This window comes from Rhea americana, unplaced genomic scaffold (assembly GCF_003343005.1).
Source record: "Rhea americana isolate MKP2758 unplaced genomic scaffold, rheAme1 scaffold_568, whole genome shotgun sequence".
NCBI classification, from domain to species: Eukaryota; Metazoa; Chordata; class Aves; order Rheiformes; family Rheidae; genus Rhea; species Rhea americana.
Window position 1 is genome coordinate 62,480 of NW_028186721.1, and position 17,588 is coordinate 80,067.

At 34.7% G+C, this 17,588-nt stretch overlaps 1 protein-coding gene across 3 annotated transcripts in view; it reads right to left on the reverse strand.

The window, feature by feature from the left end:
• Window positions 1-3,005: 3,005 nt before the first annotated feature.
• Window positions 3,006-17,588, reverse strand: part of RAD21L1 (RAD21 cohesin complex component like 1) — a 19,285-nt gene continuing 4,702 nt past the window's right edge. Inside the window, exons 4-16 of one of the 3 annotated variants that reach the window (XM_085319007.1) lie at window positions 17,275-17,483; window positions 15,698-15,827; window positions 14,526-14,625; window positions 12,912-13,018; window positions 12,324-12,509; window positions 11,625-11,726; window positions 10,603-10,710; window positions 9,130-9,359; window positions 7,648-7,750; window positions 6,770-6,906; window positions 5,932-6,021; window positions 5,126-5,203; window positions 3,006-3,382 (exon numbers count right to left, since the gene is read on the reverse strand). In XM_085319007.1, the coding sequence (XP_085175133.1) occupies window positions 3,194-3,382; window positions 5,126-5,203; window positions 5,932-6,021; window positions 6,770-6,906; window positions 7,648-7,750; window positions 9,130-9,359; window positions 10,603-10,710; window positions 11,625-11,726; window positions 12,324-12,509; window positions 12,912-13,018; window positions 14,526-14,625; window positions 15,698-15,827; window positions 17,275-17,418 (1,704 nt within the window). In that variant the 5' untranslated portion in view covers window positions 17,419-17,483 and the 3' untranslated portion in view covers window positions 3,006-3,193. Of the gene's footprint in view, window positions 3,383-5,125; window positions 5,204-5,931; window positions 6,022-6,769; window positions 6,907-7,647; window positions 7,751-9,129; window positions 9,360-10,602; window positions 10,711-11,624; window positions 11,727-12,323; window positions 12,510-12,911; window positions 13,019-14,525; window positions 14,626-15,697; window positions 15,828-17,274; window positions 17,572-17,588 lie in introns of those variants that run through there. The other 2 variants (XM_085319008.1, XM_085319009.1) reach the window with 2 other exon arrangements.

Below are 17,588 nucleotides of genomic sequence, written 5' to 3' on the forward strand. Positions count from 1 at the left end.
CCCTCAAGAGACYGGGAGAACCATAAAATGCTGTACATGCATGTATACCGATGTTACATCTGTGCAYATAACAGCTAACATACACAAATGTACACATAAACTTAGGGAGGGAAAGCGTGTTCACCTGTTGGCAAGGTCAGCGTAGAGTTTACCCGTACATTGGATCTGGATCAGACTCCAGTATCTCATCAGCCTTGATCTAGATTAAGAAACAAAACCCACATCTAAATATATGCAGCAAGTATGCAGATTTAGCCCATAATAGAAGTGTTATAATTCCTTTGCCTTTGCAAACTATTTATACAGCCCCAGACAGTTATTTCAGAATTCTGACAACTCTATTCCGTAAACATATTCTATTCTTTCTTCCAGTATAATTTCCTGCAAGATTTTCACCTCATTTGTTCCAATATACAGATCATTTTCAATGTATAGAGATCCTGCCAATTTGTCTCTTATTTCTTGTAGTTTGCATGCTGTTTTCCTCCAGCCGCCCTTTGTTTCTGTATTTTCTGGTGGATAGGATGCATATCCTTTCTCCCTGAAAAGAAAATTAATTAGTTATCACATCTGCTATCACTGTTACTCCTCCTGCCATTAAGGCAAAGGCAGATGTGGCAGTAGCAAGTCGCTTGGGTTTATGAGATGCACATTAGTTTCAGATAYCTTGTGGGGCAGAAAAATGGTATGTTCTTCTCTCGCTGTCTTGCTTTTTGTTTTGTTTCCTTCSCAATCGCTTATGCAGCAATTTTTCTCTGTTTATATCACATACAGAATGCCTCAGGCCTAAGTTTCAAGTCTCCAACATTACCTCACCAATTCCTCCTCCTTGTAATATTTGGATGTAGAGGAATGAAGGAATTACCACAAGACTTTTCCAGATACGGGGGAAATTGTTATTTTCCCCAATTTTTAAAAACAGTGCAAAGGATACTTCAGAAATAAGGAATAAGAGAGTCAATAACCATTGTTTTAAGTAAGATTACACTGAAGGGAACTTTAGGGGAAGGGGTGGAAAAACTCACCTTTTYACAAGGTCATAATATTCCCAAATTCTCAAAATCTTTGAGGTGACTTCTCACAGTTTTGTGTTTTAGTGTACAGCTCAGTTTCCCCTGATGCTGTGTAGTGTATTCTTTCTGGTTCGCACGGGAGAGCTGGGACTCCCCCAGAGACGTACCATGCTTTGGTGGTTAGGTCTTCTGTCTGGGAATGAAGGAGACATTTTCATTCCTCATTCTGCCATTGGCCTGCTCCCAAGATGACAAACTCTAGATTTTTAGACTCAAGCATTTTCTCCAGCACAGATTGATACTCAGAATCTTAAATGAAACTGCCTGGCTAGCCCTCAAAGAAATGAAGAGAACAGGCCATTCTTAACCACAGTCACAGGCTAGGCGAAGTTTGTCTAGCATTTCTCCTGTTTGTGGCAGAAAAGGCAAATACGATTGCTTTTACAGAGGAGAAAAGGTCTCTGCATTTTACCAAAAAGGATCACTTTTTCTGCTCCTACACTCAGAAAAAGTAAAACCTCAGAGTACAATGGCAAAGACTTCCTACTGCCTATTTTACCAGCTATTCTGAAATGGAAAAARGAAAAGCAAATTGAAACAAAAACTCCAGCCAGCCAACCAAAAACAAACAACAACAACAACAACAAAAAATCTCCCATCCATTTCTGCCCAGTTCAAAGTGATTAAGTAATTTTAAAATCTTTTTACTCATCTGAATAGACTCCTGGAAAGCAATAATAAGTGTTTCTCTTCTTCAGATTCTCTATACCCTATAGCGACGAATAATTTTATGCATGACATGGGAACAGCATATGTTAGCAGGACTAGACACTCAAAGAGTGTAACTAAAACTRATAAACATCTGGAAATTTAGAGTGCATGATAATATTCTCCAGCCTTTGAAATTTTAAGAAAAAATCACAGAAAATGCTGACTCTAAAAAGTCAAACCCAAACTACAAATAGATGGCTTCTGATTTTGATCCTTCAGAAAAAATACGAAAGAGCTAGAGACATCTTCTGTTTTCTGTTGATTTAATACTAAAGTATGTCAACATAAAACACAGTTACATTTTGTTTAAAGTATTAAGATTCACAAACATTCCATATTTAGTAACTTTAATGTAACTGCTTTCTCCTACATGAAAAACACTAACTTTACAACATGGAAATAGAAGTGTTAAAACTTTTTAAAAATTAGGTAAAAATGCAAAGAACTAATATCTCCATTTAAATAGGTCTACACATAAATAAAAAATAATCTTTATCTAAGCATGCTCCATGAGATCTAAAATTTCAGAGGTTAGGATTTCTTCCTGAAACATGTGCAACTCTTAAGGATAGCAGAACTTGTCTCAGCTTTAAAATACAAAAATTATGCTAGAGATAATAGCTCTCTAGACCTTAAAATATGAAATGTTGAACATTCTTGGAAAGCAATAAGATTTTTAAATGGACTAGTGTTGCTGATAAACACAGTTTGACGGATTTTTCTTTACTGATGGTGTTAGTAGTAAACACACACAAGCCCTTCAGTTATTGAGTGAGCAGAACACATTATGTCTTCCAATAAACTACATGAGTTTCTAGAAACATGTTTGGGTTGTGGATCTGCATTAGAWGAAAGGACTGCATGGACCATTAAATGTGAACATTTGTTCTTTGTCTACATAGCCCAAGATCTCTAACAAAAGCGTCACTATTATCCAGCAATGCTGTGAAATTGTATATAACTCCCTTATGGATCTTTTTTTTAAAAAAAAAAAGAATAAACAGTGAAAAAGTTTGCTCTTTAGTTTAACAAAAATATTTTAAAAATAATTTAATCTCCAAAACTATACTCTAAGAAAGGTTTGAAAGAATTTTCATAAAAACCTTAAGAATGTAAATCTTGTGTGGAATACCTATTTTTAGCTGTCATTTACTAACAGAATAATTAACCATTCATTATATAACCATACATGTTAAAACTAAACATAATAATGAACACCTTGCTAACCAGTATTGAAGTAACACATCTGCACAAGTTTAGTTACTTTGCAGTTCTGAAGGGACAGACAAATGAAGGAGAGTTCTGCTTAGTTCACCATGGTTTGACAAGAATTTCAGTCAATTTTTCAGGGAAAAGATTTTCTGAAAAATTAAGGTTTTTTTAATAGCTTATCTGAATATTACATGATTTCAGAGAGTATTGAACATTGGGCCTACAGTTGCTGTGATGTCAGCAAAAGGAGCACTTTGAGTAAGCTCAATAACCAACTGTTTCTTTAGAACAAGAAAGATGTAAAACTTGGCTGCAGCTTCTTTCCGGTTGTTTTTCTGACAGAGCTCCAGTAAACTGAAAGAATTCACTCCTGATTTGTTCATGTGCTGTATAAGAGGGAGAAAAAAAGAAAAGGGGAAAGGGAAAGGGAAAGAAGGGAAAGGGAAAGGGAAAGGGAAAGGGAAAGGGAAAGGGAAAGAAGAGCATAAAAGAAAAAAGAAAAAAGAAAAGGAAAAGGAAAAGGAAAAGAATCATTTAGGTCAGCTTAACTGCCAATAAAACCATATCTCATCAAGTTTGAACTGAAAAGGGAAAGGGAAAGGGAAAGAAGAGCATAAAAGAAAAAAGAAAAAAGAAAAGGAAAAGGAAAAGGAAAAGAATCATTTAGGTCAGCTTAACTGCCAATAAAACCATATCTCATCAAGTTTGAACTGAAAAGTACTTTTGCTCAGAGTGAATATTTTCCAGTTGAATAGTATCTTATCTTGGCTTTTACATTTATAGAGTGGCTCTTAATATTTTATTGCCATAATATTGCTACCACCTACATATGTTACAAAAATTTACATGCCTGCAATTCCACTGAATTCAGTGAAACTGTAGTGAGGCATAAAATGAAGCATATCTGTAATGATTTTCATGATTCAAAACAATAAAAATCATTGCATACTCTGTTCTTTGAATAGAGATTACCAGCTATATCATAGACAAATTAATTCATAATTAACTAATTATTATTATGGTTTGGTTTTAAATACCTACACATAAATTTAAGTATTTATTTATGGGTATTACACACAACTTTTTAAAAGTGTTAACATAAAATAACTAAAAAAACCCAGAAGGTTGCAAAGTCAACCTCCAGCACTAGGGAAAAGCTAGGCTGAGAGCAAAATTTGGTGTACTTTGCTTTGGCAAAAGTTCCAACCAAAATGTTCCCCACATCACCATTCCCATGTTCTAATTTCCATGTTTTCCTTTCTCTATCACTTGTTCAGCCATGAGGTACATTGGATTAGAGAACTGCCCTGGGCGAAAATAACTTTTTGGTATGCTTTTCTTTTTCTTTTTTCCCCCCCTTTTTCCCCTAACCAGACCAATGCTGAACCATCAGAATGCTTGCACTGGCCAAAGGGAGGGAGAAGGAACATGCAGATAGGGGCAAGAATTTAGACATGCAACACCATGACAGCCTGTGCTGGCTCCAGTGTAAGCCTGTTACAAATTAGTGCATAAGGAAGGCATACAATATCATACATTACAGCTTCACTAATTTTGAAGGGGTTTCTGCAAGAAAGTCAGAATAAGCCTTCCTGATACAAAGGCTATCCTCATTGCTAAATTTTTAGTGGCTTGAAAGTACTGGGGCATTAAAATCTCTTAAAGCATGAGCTACTAGATTTTTTTTTTTAATATAACCATCACTCATTGCCCTAGCCTTAATCTCAGAAGCAGTTCAAAGAGATGAAGAGCCCAATGCAGGCGCCTTGTAGCGCATAGCTGAGACTGGGCAAAGCTATAAGTGGTTGGGAATAGGAATAGGGTTTCACAGAGATAGTCTAGAGATTACTCACAGCAGGAATAAAGGAAGGAGTTACAGAAAACATTGCTGATAAAGTAAAAGTTCAGAAAAATTCCAGAAATTCCAGCAGGTGAGAGAGAGTGGAGCACCCTGTTCTGATTTCTTATATAAATTGCCTATATAAACACCCAGTAAAAGGCAATTATATATAGCATTGGAAAAGTAGCAATACGATAAACTGCGTAAATGAGCAGGAGATTTTCTGAAATGGTCCAACCAAAATCAATACCTATTTTTGGCATCTGTTTGCAATATTCAACATTGATACCTGTAAAGTTTTTAATAACTGAAGAGTTCTTTTGCTCCACCTTTTTTCTTCACTGTCTTTGTTGTTCCCTGTTAGCTCCTTGATARGAAACATAACAGAATGTTAGATAGCATGTATAAAAAGTCATACACAAAGATGATGAAAAAGACAAGTGTTCTACCTTAACTGACAATCCAACTGGAGCTAGACATTTTGATGACTATATATAGGGTATCTGGGACTTTTGACACCTCTACACTTACAACAGGCTTTGTGGAACTGAGAGAAAAAGAGTGTTAACTAGGTTCTTCCCTCTGCAAAAAGAGAGGCAGATCAAATGTAACAACACTTTATATACTATGAAAATGGTCCCAGTGAGCCTTATGAAGGCAGCTTCACAGTAAGACACTATTGTGTGTCACTAGGGTTGCTATAATATTAGAACTAGTCAGGAGCCAAAATGAGTGTTCAGAATTTCAGCTTTATATTTTAGAATAAATTTACGAATTCGACAGGACAAGATTACACGTGGTTCACAGCTTTTAAGTTTCATCATAACCACTAAGTTCAGAAATGATTTCCTCTTTATGTGGAAGCATAGTTTCAAAATAGGGAGTTGTTTTCCTCACAGACTCTATAACATTTAAGTGGTGGAATATATGTATCCCTGACTACCAAGCTATTAATGCTTTTGACTGGCAATATATATATTAAAGAGTATATTAATACATTGAAATTCAAAGTCAGTTCATGAAAATACCACTTTCGTGTTTTTAAATATTTCTGTGAAAGAATGCCRTTCTGTTGCTAGCTTCTAGTGCACATACATTTATTAACTCAGCTTGCTTTATTTCAGCTTCTTGTCCCAGTGAAGTATTCACCAATGAAGAGCTCTCAGACAAAGCAGTTCTATCCTGCTATTAGAATAGGAAGGATGATCAGCTGGAACAGGCAGTCATGCATACAATCTCATTCCCAATTATGTAATCCTGCTCCAAAGATTTATTATAATAACTCTTTTCCAAAGTTATTTAAGAGTTGTTATTTCTATCTATTTATCTTAAATCTCTATCTCTATATCTTTCCCTATCTTTTCTCACATAGGAAGAATCTTTGCTGTAATATTCTTCCTAAAACTAGATCTAGACATAYGGGTTTAGTTCAGGTACAGACCCTATGTTTTCTGTTACTGTCAGGTCCAATTTTATCATTCTTTTTCAACCTTAAAGAGTCTTGTATTGTTAAATAATCCCCTTTTAAGATAATTTAAATAAAGATGGCAGAAATAGATAATTAATTATTGCTTGAGTATTTCCTCAATTTGAGACACAAAAGAAAAATTCTAGCCTTTTTAAAGATGACAATATTTATCTTTTCAGTATAAACAGGCTATATTTTATATTAAGATTCCACTTAGAATTAGTTTATAGGAGATTACTATGTGGTTAACAGATATTTTAATTAATAATTTGTTGTGAGAGTCTGACAAGGTGCTTACAAACAAAACTTTCATGACACAAGCTACTTAATGCTATATCAGCTGTCTCTGTAACATGTTTTTCAAACACATATTAATAATTTCTCRGCTTTTTATAAATGGAACTTTAACATAAAAAGAAACCAATAAATATATTTAGTTCTCTAAAATTTATAGAAACTACTTACTATAGTTTCATCAAGATTATCATCAATTTCATTTCTGCTATTCTGTAATGTCAACATAAATGAATCATTTCTATTTTTTTTCTCAGTCTCTGAATGAGAGGACTCCAGGCAACTTGGCTCTTCTATTATCAGCATCTCTGTATTAACRAAAAGAACAAGATTTCAGAGGAAGTTACGGTAATCTGTGTCTTTAAAAATGCTTTCAAAAACAAGACCAYGCTCCAGTCTAGAAAACCCAAGATGGGTGCTAAGTAGAGTAAGTATCATACCGCATAGGACTACAGAAGGAGAACCTTTCAAGAGAGTTTTTTCTGTAAGCATCTAAAAATTGACCTTTACAGATTTGTGTGAGGTGATTTCACTGATTAACTTCTGCGCTAGTCATGTAGATTATTTTCCTAGCTGAATAGAAGAGTGAAAATGGATAAATCATCTTAGCAGAACATCTAAAACAGAACATTTCTTGTTGCTTGATGTGAACCAAAATATGATCTTCAAGGTAGAAATAGGACTTATTTACCTGAATTTGGACAACAGTTTGAATAAATTCAGAATAAATAGGAAGCCAGTTTTTTAAACAAGCCTCCAGTTTGGGAGTCAACTGGGGAAACAAAAGGAAAACTCCCAGATACCTCCTTATGCCACAAGAAAGAAAAAGTCTTGCCTCATTTGGGGTGTGCAAGGAGCAAAAGAACAGTAAAATACTTATAAAAAGAAAAATTGCTTTTGTTTTTATATTTAATTTAGCCATTTTTTTTAACATTTACAACTTTTTAGCCTTGACTTACAAGCTACTGTACACAGGGTATGTGTGTCTCAAATGTTATATAAAACGGATTTGAAATGCATCCTAACTGCTAATTCTATTAAAATGTCACCTTTTGTATCTTGCTCTTTTCTTGTTTCTTCCATTTCAGACTCCATTGATATTCCATTTCTTCCCATCTTAAATCCATGATACTTGAAGCAGTTTGCAAACAACTGAAAACAATCATATTTATTATTTTTATTTTATCATTTTTTATTGACAAGCATTAAAACAAAGGAATGAATATGAGTTGTATATTGATTACTGCAATCTAGAATTTAGAGATTTGGATCAAGTCTTTCAGACAATCTGCAATGTTTTTTGAAGTAATAGCCTTTTGCAGCTTGATAGTGAAGTCAATGAAATGTCTTAGTCACACCTTGGATCATTTTGCCTCTAAGACAATCAACAAGGAGGGATGAAAGAGAGAAAAATTTGCAATTATCTCAGCACCTGCTGTTGTGTTCATCCTCATAAATAACAAGTTGTAGTTCTGCACCTTAACTCTGAGAAGTTAAGGTGTACTGTTCTAATAAATATGCAGGACTGTTTTTGTGAACACTCTGCCTCTCAGATCTCTCAAAGAAGCTATACAGTCAAAGAAACACAGTGCAATTAAGATAAGACTGCTGTAAAACATTTTTTTTTCTGTATCACCTTGTACACATATTGATCTCTTCTTTCTTTATCTCATTATAAGCTATAAACTCATAGCTTCTTTGGATGATCTGTCAAATAATATATAGGGACATGATAGGCTTTGGTAGATCATATTCCYATGAAACAAATGCATCTTTCCTGCAGAGAAGAACAGTAAGGACCAAACTGTAAAAACAAACAAACAAACAAACAAAAAAGGTGGTTTGGCCCATGCTTCCAGCCAAAATGGTATGGTGATCAAGAGCATCTTGAAATCTATTTGAAAGGCAAAGTCCCGACTTCTGCTGAGCTGGAAGATTAATCTTCCATTAGGAAAGTTAAAAAAAAAAAAAAAAAAAAGGCATACCATCTTTCCAAAGTCATTAATCATATAATAATAATGTTTAAGCCTTATGTAACTTTAAAGTAAATGCTAAAGAGAGTAGCTTTAAAGTAAATGCAAAAGAAAAATACGGTACAACGTTGATTACAGAGGAGAAACAAAAAAAAATAGAAAGTAAGAAAGAAATTGATGAAAATCAGAAAAATTGCCTGTTAATGTATAGTCAGTCAGATGCCAATATGAAAAATGAAACATGTTTCATGTTTCTCAAGATTCTGTGTTATTTTTTACTCATTTTTGCAGTGCTGGAGAGTGGGGTGCTGGAGATTAAGACCTGAGTTCTACATAAGGCCTTTTTGCTGAAGCAATTAATTGTGAATACACTTACAATCATCAGATATCCGCTGAGCTGTAATGCAGAACAATGCTTTTAATGAGGATTTGCACTTGCAGTTTGTTAGGAATTCACATGAAACCAACCCTGCAAAATCTCTAATAATTAGATCCTAAATATGCAGTAGTCCCAAAATTTATACACGGTCATAAAAACCTACAAGGAATAATCTTTACCATTTGTAGCTCAGCATGAACCAAAGGTTGTGCAGTGTGGGACAGTAGTACATCCACTCCGCCTGACTTCTTCCACATCATTGTTTTTTTTGTTGGGGGTGCAAGGTCTAACGTAGCAAGAGTGTCCGTGCAGTTGTTAAGTTGGTTGTACATAGCATTGCAGCTGAGCTCCTTGTCTGCATCCACAAGCAATTTCCTCTTTCTTTTATTTTTTTTCCTCTGGGTGATAACTAAGTAGAGCAAGTATTTTAAAAATGGTATYGACCTCCTTCACTGACAGATAGCTCTCTACAATGTAATTCAGCACTGGAGGCACTAAATAGCAGAAAAAATAATCTCTAAAGAAACTTATTTAATTATCTCTCTTCCCTGCATATTTACTGTTTGGCATTACAGTATCAAAAAACTCAACAGGAGTTGTTCATAGCTCCTATTTCTGATTTTGTGTGGTTTTTTTTTCAATAGCTATTACATTATGAATATACATGAATGAGGTCCAAGGCACTGAAAATCTGGGCATGCAAAAAGCATTGTGAAACAACTGAACAGACTGCTTACCTACTGAAATACAGCACAAACTTTAAAGTACAATGCACRGATCATTTCAACAAAACTTTTCATAATGTCTACTCTTTCATACAGTTCTAAYTGAGGAAGACATAGGACTGTTTTACTGAAGAAGCAGCCACATGATGGTTTAATAAGCGCACATGATGTACCAACAAGATTGAGTAAACTATCTTTAATCCATCAAGAAGTTAATATTTCCAAGAATTATCAACATACTCAACAACCTTCATTATCTCATGATTCATATCTGTATTTGTCATTTTAATCCTTTTATGTTCAAATTAGGTGGGATTCATGTAATAAACCAGAGAGAGMGACAATCATTAGTTATACATCAGTATCTTCCTGAATATTATTTTGGCAGTCCAGAAAATGTAAATATTTTAAGTATTATTGTCAACAGGAACTTTTTTATGTACTAACACCCAGCAACGTGATAGATGAGGTTTAGGTATACTCATAGAAGAAAAGAAACAATTTTTCTTTTTGGATCATGTGTTAGAAGTTCATGAAATAAATTTTACAAAGGCATGAAAGTTTTAAGATTGTTACTTTGCATATAAAAGATTGCTGATGTATCACTAGCAATGAAAGTTCTTCAGCTAAAATTTCAGTAACACCCATGAGTATGCTGGATTTGCACTGCTAGCAGAACTGCAGAGGAGCAAAACTTATCTGGGTATGTGGAAGAGACTGCAAATAGAGATTTGTGCAGATCAGATGAATAGCCTGATACTTGTTTTGTATAATAATCATCAGAAAAGAGAACTCCAACAGCAGGAGCAAATTAAATGTAAAATGAGAATATTCTGTGGTGCAAAAATTTGAGTAATAAAAAAGCAAGAAAAGTAAGTGCAGTGATGCAGCCATTAGCAAGAAACTGATCTAGTTCTGTATCATCACCTGTATCATCAATGGGCCCAAGCACAAATCCTTCTTCTTCAGACAAAAGTGTTGTTTCATTCATTAGATCACCTTTTTGAATCACRACATCTGCACCATTGGAATTCCCTATAAGTAAACCCAGCAAATAACCCAAATGAAAAAAAGAACTATAATATGAAATAATTTCTCAGCCTTATGATATATGAAATCAGCRTCAGACARAAAAAGATCAGAATTAGAAAACTATGATTTATACCTGGCACTGCTGCTGCTGCTCATGTGCTACACTCTACATTTTCTTTTGCTGACATAAGAATCTTTATGATCAGCTGGTAAAACAAACTGGAGAACTGATCAGGATGAAAATTCATTTGACAAAAGGACGAAAAATATTTAATTTCTGTATGGTTCAGTTTCCAGTTCCAGCCAACTACGTGACACTGTGAACATTTGTGTTAACGCAAAAGGAACAGGCTTTGCAAGGATGGAGGAGTACAATGAGATGTGTCACTGTTCTCTTTAAAGCTCCAGATTACACAAATCTTCAAGAAACTTCAGTAATTCAAAAAATTAATTTTTTGAAAAATAGTTTTCATYTCAACAACTTATTTCATTAGTGCAAAATCAAAATAAGACTAGCAACACCTTTATGAACTACTAATACGTCATTTGTAGCTGAAATGTGGAGTCAGAAATAGTGGTAGATAAARTTCAAAATCACAGCATACCCTTCTGTTTCATTTCCATCTACAAAAGCAATAGCACGCTGTCTAAACAGCAGTATGGAACAGCATTTTTAAAATACAATTTATCATATAAGATGTTTCTATCTGTGTCAAGCTGCAAACCTAGAATTCCAAGGTCAAATTAAACTATACCTATAATGGTGAAAAAATAGAAAAAAACACATTAACACAGAGAAAAGGCAAGGGATGTGACTCCTATCATATAAGCCTGATACAAGGCGAGAAACTTCATGCATTAACACAGGAGCAGAGGGTTCATTTAAATAATGAGGAACAGAGATGCTACAAACTCACCGGCTGCACTGTTCTCTGGAAGATCTTGTGACAAARGAAGTTCTTCCTCCATATCAAGAATGTCTTTAATTAGGCTATTTTTCTCATCCCTCAATAGAATTTCTTAAAAATAAAATACCTAGTTTTATTCATTCTAAGTTTTAGGAGTCGTGAAACAAGCTGATACCCCCATATGTTACTTATTAAATATTAATTTTGTGCAGACAGAAAAGCTTAGCTTACACAGATGTGTAGCAATATTACAAATGTCTTCGTATAAAAAAAGAGAAYATCAGTCTTAATTTAGTTTTCTTTTTCTTGAAAAGTGTGATCATTGATACTTTTTCGAAGGTATAAGTCTACAAAAGCTTATATAAATATTTTAAACCACAAAAATGTACATTCAGTTGTCTTTGTTATTATGACAATAAGAATAAAAATGCTATAGTATATCACTTTTGAAAATGTAAATTAAACATTAAATATAAATTCACTGCATTTCATTCTAAAAAATGAAATATATTCTTTAATTCCATTTTAGCTGGGAATGYCTAAATGATCACAGATTTAGTGACAAGGAGTAAAAAAACAAAGTAGAAAACCAAACAAACAATAAAGAAAATTTATGTTTCAAAACAATCAATTTCATGTTTGTTCGCTTCCCTGTAAAAATAGATACTTGTAAAGAGTCTAATTCTGTTTATTTGTGATAAATCCTACCAATCATATCCCCAGCAGTCTCCTCATCTCCGAAACAGTCCTGCTCAAAACAGTAAGTATCGTCACACAGTGCAGACTTGTCTCCATTTAGGCTTGCAGAGGTGTGATCAGCTAAGACACTATTACTGCTCATTAATATACTGCCCTCAAAGAAGCTATGTTGTCTTAGCGTATCTGGTTCCTCACCTGAATAAATACAGAATTTCTGATGATTCATCTATATGAACATATGTATAATATGCATTTATCCATTTCCTAATTTTTCAAATAATTTAAGAAATATTACAAGATATTGCACACAGCAAATGGAATATTACAATAAACAATTTTAACTAATTCAATAAAAAACACCAAATGYTGAGTTTGATTCTCATTTTCTGATATCACATTATATTACTTCAGTAGAGTACTGGACACAAAAATCTAAGCATGAGACTATATGATAGACCAATCAACACAAACATGAAACAAATGCATTTTTGATAATTGCTTTTTCACATGTGAATATGACTCAGACTGTACAAAATTTTTCATAGAACACACACACTTTTCCTTATGGAATATTTCTAATTTCTCAACTTCTCTCACCAAAGTTTCTATCACAGAGAAGTATATTGCTTTCGTAATCCTCTGTAAGTGTGATGTCTTCAGCTCTGCTCTGATTCAAGGTAAAATGTTCAGCAACATCAATGGCACTAATAAAAAAAAATTATACAAAATACAGTATGAACTGAAACCCATTGACCATTTAGCTGGAATGTGAAAAACTTCTTTCCAGATAGTCTTCAAATCTGATGTTTTATTGTGAAAAACAAAAAGACAACTATGGTTTTCTATGGCATTGAAAGTACCCCAGCTGATCCTAACTTCTACAGAGAAAGAACCACCTCCCAAAGCTCTTAGAATTCAAACCATTTCAGATGTTAAAATTCACTGCTTCAAATTTCCTCTAAAAGCTAAAAATACAACACACRGAAAACAGATGCTACATGTTCATTAAAACTGACACCTCTAAGCAAGTAGGCAATTGCCTTCTTAGCCAACCAAAGGTCCTACGTAAACTCCCGTGTAAGTTATGTAGTGAAGACTGAATCTGCAAGAGTCATGATAGCACGATAGCTTGGGAGAGGTCAATGAGGGAGAGGAAGAACATTTAGCTAAACAAACTTGGAAGTAACCTCCACATCTGGAACTTCATGAATGAATGATGCAGATGTACACTCAGAATGCAACCTCCTTGAGAAATAGCAGACATATTTATAAGGATTGAGGAAGCATAATCCATACCCCTCTCTCCATATTTCATATTTCTCCACTCTGCTTTGCCAGCAAACTTTGGCTTCTACAAGTTTTTTCATATCCAAGCCCTACTATCTATGAGACGCTTGTCACATAATAGGCATCTAGTTTGTATAATGCCATCATCCGTACATCAAACYCTACAGGCCCTCTGGGTAGTCACAAAAAGCATGTTTTCCAGAGCTGGCACACTGAGCTTCTTGAATAAATTGAAAAAATATTTTTTCTGCTTCACTGTAGTTACAAAATCCTAAAGACTTACAGATTCCATCAAACTGTATTTAAGATGAGATACTGAGGAAATGTCCGCAAAAGTCCATTATCTTGGATCTTTCAGGGGACCAGAGCCATTTGAAATGTGTTTTGACCTTGTGTTTTATATTAGTTTTTTCCATTAATGCTGATGTATGCCAGAAAAGCCAAAGAAATTTGTTGGCTTTTCATCAGGATCCAAACATACTACCTCCTAGAAAACATCAAGCCTCAAAGAGCAAGTGACTGGAAGTTAAACCAGTTACAYAAAGGAACAGTGCAGCATTGCTAAGCTACCAACCAAGTGTTCCTTGTTCTTAAAATATAATTTATACCACCTTTTATATCTTCTCTTGAGGTCAGTAAGTTGTTTGCAGGCTTTGCTCAGACAATGTAAAATGTGAAAATCCTGAATTCTAAGTTCAATACATTATTTCGTTGTAAAGTCCTTATGCTGATTAAATGGACTTGGAGGAGCTCTACAAATGCACAATTCTTGTGACTGTAGCCTTGTAAATCTGATTGAAATTTTAGAACAATTTAGTTATCGAACCAAAATAACTTCATCTGAATTTAGCTCCAATAACAATAAAGAGATCTTCTACTTTTGAAAATCCTAAAATAACTTACAAAATATASGGAAACATTTACTTTAATTCAGGAAGTGCTGTTGCAAAATCATGAAATTCTTCAGGTAATGTAATGGTCTGATAAGCAGCCTCAAAGTTCTCTTCTGGAAGGTCAACAAGTCCTAAAATAAACACAAAACATAACAAAATAAGTAGCAACAGAAGAAAAGTAATGTTCTCCCAAGTACATATAGTAAAACTATAAATCTGTCAAGGTCTCTGCCATTATAAATAACAAAAGTAAAGCTGAAGTACTTTGTCAACAGGACTTCACAATGGAATTTAAAACCTTAATTTACATACACTTTGGAAGTTACATTATTTACAGAGAGATACAGAAGAGAAAGCTGCTGGTGAAAACTGCTACAGGCCTTGAAATGCTGTAAATATATTGGGTTTACCAACAGCTACTTAAAGCCCATGGAAGATTCTTATAGCTGGTATTTGGGCTAGAACCTTTCATGCCACTTCATTTGAATTGCTGTGTTTTCTCTCCATTACCTACATAATGCTATTCTCCAGAATCAAATAATTATGAAATAAGACTGCAAATACTTTATACTCAGAGAATCATGGAACAGTTGAGCTTAGAAGGCCTCTCTGAAGGTTATCTAATTCAATCTTTTGCTCAAAGCAGTTAATTTCAAAGTTAGATTGCTTTAGACTATTTCTGATAATGGAGATTCCACAGCATCTCTGGACAAGCTGTTTCAGTGTTTTATCACTTTTATTGTAAATTTCTTCCTCTTATATCCAGCTGGAGTTTCACTTGCTGCAGTTGTGACCATTGACTCTTGTCTTTCTGCTGTGTGCGTGTAGATAAGCTACTATAATACCTATGAAAAATAAATAGTACTATGTAATTTTCTAAAGCATTTCCTCTAGAGATTTCAAACCATTTACAAATATTACCTAATTAATCATTATCATATTCATAAGATTGATGTATAATAGGTCACAAAGAAAATTAAGAAGTCTAAGTCAATAGATGCTGGAGTTCTTCTCTTCTTAGCCTTCTTTCCTAACCTTGAGGCAGCAGTGCCTCCCTRTTTGTTGCCAAAATAAGATAAACAAATAGCTGTCTTGAAATGGATGCAGACRCTTGTATTCTCTTTTTGCTTAATTAACAGAAATGTCCAAAATTAAATTTAAAGATRAGAGCACAGATGGAAAAATGCAGAATGCTATACACACCTGGACGAAAGGCTGTCTTCATTTTTGCCAAAGCTTCGCTACAGTCTGCCAAGAGGTACTTTGCTTTCCTGTGGTAGATTCGCACCACTCCTAAGAGTAAATGTCCAGAGGTGCGCAAAGCAATTGCAAACTTTGATAATTAAAAAAAAAAGTTCAAGAGTTAATATTTTTGACAAAAACATTAAAATGAAAATATTACACAAAGTAGTAACACGGTTACAATAAATTACACTGGCATGGAGCTGGGAACTTCCAGTTGTTTCTGTACCTAAACATTACCATGTTGATGTTGAATTCATAAGCTGATGCTTGCTCTTTATCTAAAACATCTCAACTCACTACAACAGTACAACACATGCTGAAGAGCAAGCAGCTGCACATATTCTAGTATTTGCCACTTTGATTATTTTAAGTGGGCAGACACTGTACCAACTATGCACTTACTTAATAATACAAAATCTTCCTGCAGCAAGAAAACAYTAGTTGGTTATTCTTGATGCTAGAGGGGACAACATCCAAAGGGAAGACTATTACATCTTGGAAAATGCTTATAAATAGCAATACTAAGATCACTTTAACAAATTAACTTACTCATAACCCACAAAAGACAGACAATGAAATTCAGAGCACCAACTACTGAGCAGGTATTTTAATGGAAAAAAAATCTGCTTGTACTAGCAGAAAGCCTTGGATCTCCTAACCCATTGATTAGCAACAGTGCAAAATGTTCTTTACTGTTCCAGTAGATGCAATTAAAACAGAGGGGCCAAGGACTGAATGAGTCATGGATACATAACAGCTGGCTCCATCTGTGCTTATTTGAGCCATACCTTATCTGCGATACACAGAGGACTTCAGCCTCCAGGACCATTAATACATAGCCTTTTATAAGCATTGAGTATGCTTAATTATATATTTATCTACTTGCAGTTGAGGACCTAGAAGAAGTCCACTGAAAGTGGAAGGATAGTTATGGTAAGTTAAYTATAAGAATAGCAAAACCATTCTCCTCAAATGTTCTGTGTACGATTTAATGGGAAYTTTCATAGTCTCTTTACTTTGGTTAAGCAGCTGACTTTTCAATCTTTTTGAGACACTTCCCCCAAGTATTGGCCATTCTCAAATTATTTTGAAGTTTTTCTATCACTAGTGCTCAAAATCTCTGAAGAAAGACCAGTGATCAGGGAACTGATGAGTTCATGTCACTTTATGGACCAACTGAAACCCACTTACTGTGATCTCATGGACAAGCAGCAGTATATAGGAAAATATATTTGAATGTTTTTTGGTAAGGTTTCCTTATGGTGTATACAAACGCATCCCAAGAATTTCCAAGGGTAAAATAACAAGTAAAATATTTATAGTACTATAATTTAATAGGATAGAGATTTTATCTGAGTGAGAGCTGAATAAAATCACAACAGGAATTAGCCTCATGTGACTTTGGAATAGTCACAAATTAGTCTTAGAGAACGAATTTTTACAGTAGAAAGAGCCTTGTTCCCGACAGAATATATAGACTTCTACACCAGAACCTACCAGCAGGCCAGAAGGCACCTTCTTATTTAATAACATACCTTTGGAGAGATGATCTTCTCAACAGTAGTCTCCAAATTGCACTCAAATATATGGGCTTTGGTGAGCTTCTTCTCCCAGTGGGCAGCAAGCCATATTTTGGCCAGGGGCCCACGCTTGTTCACAAATAAGTGCATATAGAACATACTGGCTACGCTGAGGCACGCGGATCACCCGGGCCACCACGTCCTGAGGGCTCTTCCCTTCTCTGCTGCAGGGGCAGAAGGCGGGGAAAGGAGGCAGGGGGTATTTAGAGGGGGCAGGAGATGCTGAGGAGGCAGGGGAGAACTTAGGGTGGTGCTGAGGGAAGGGGGGT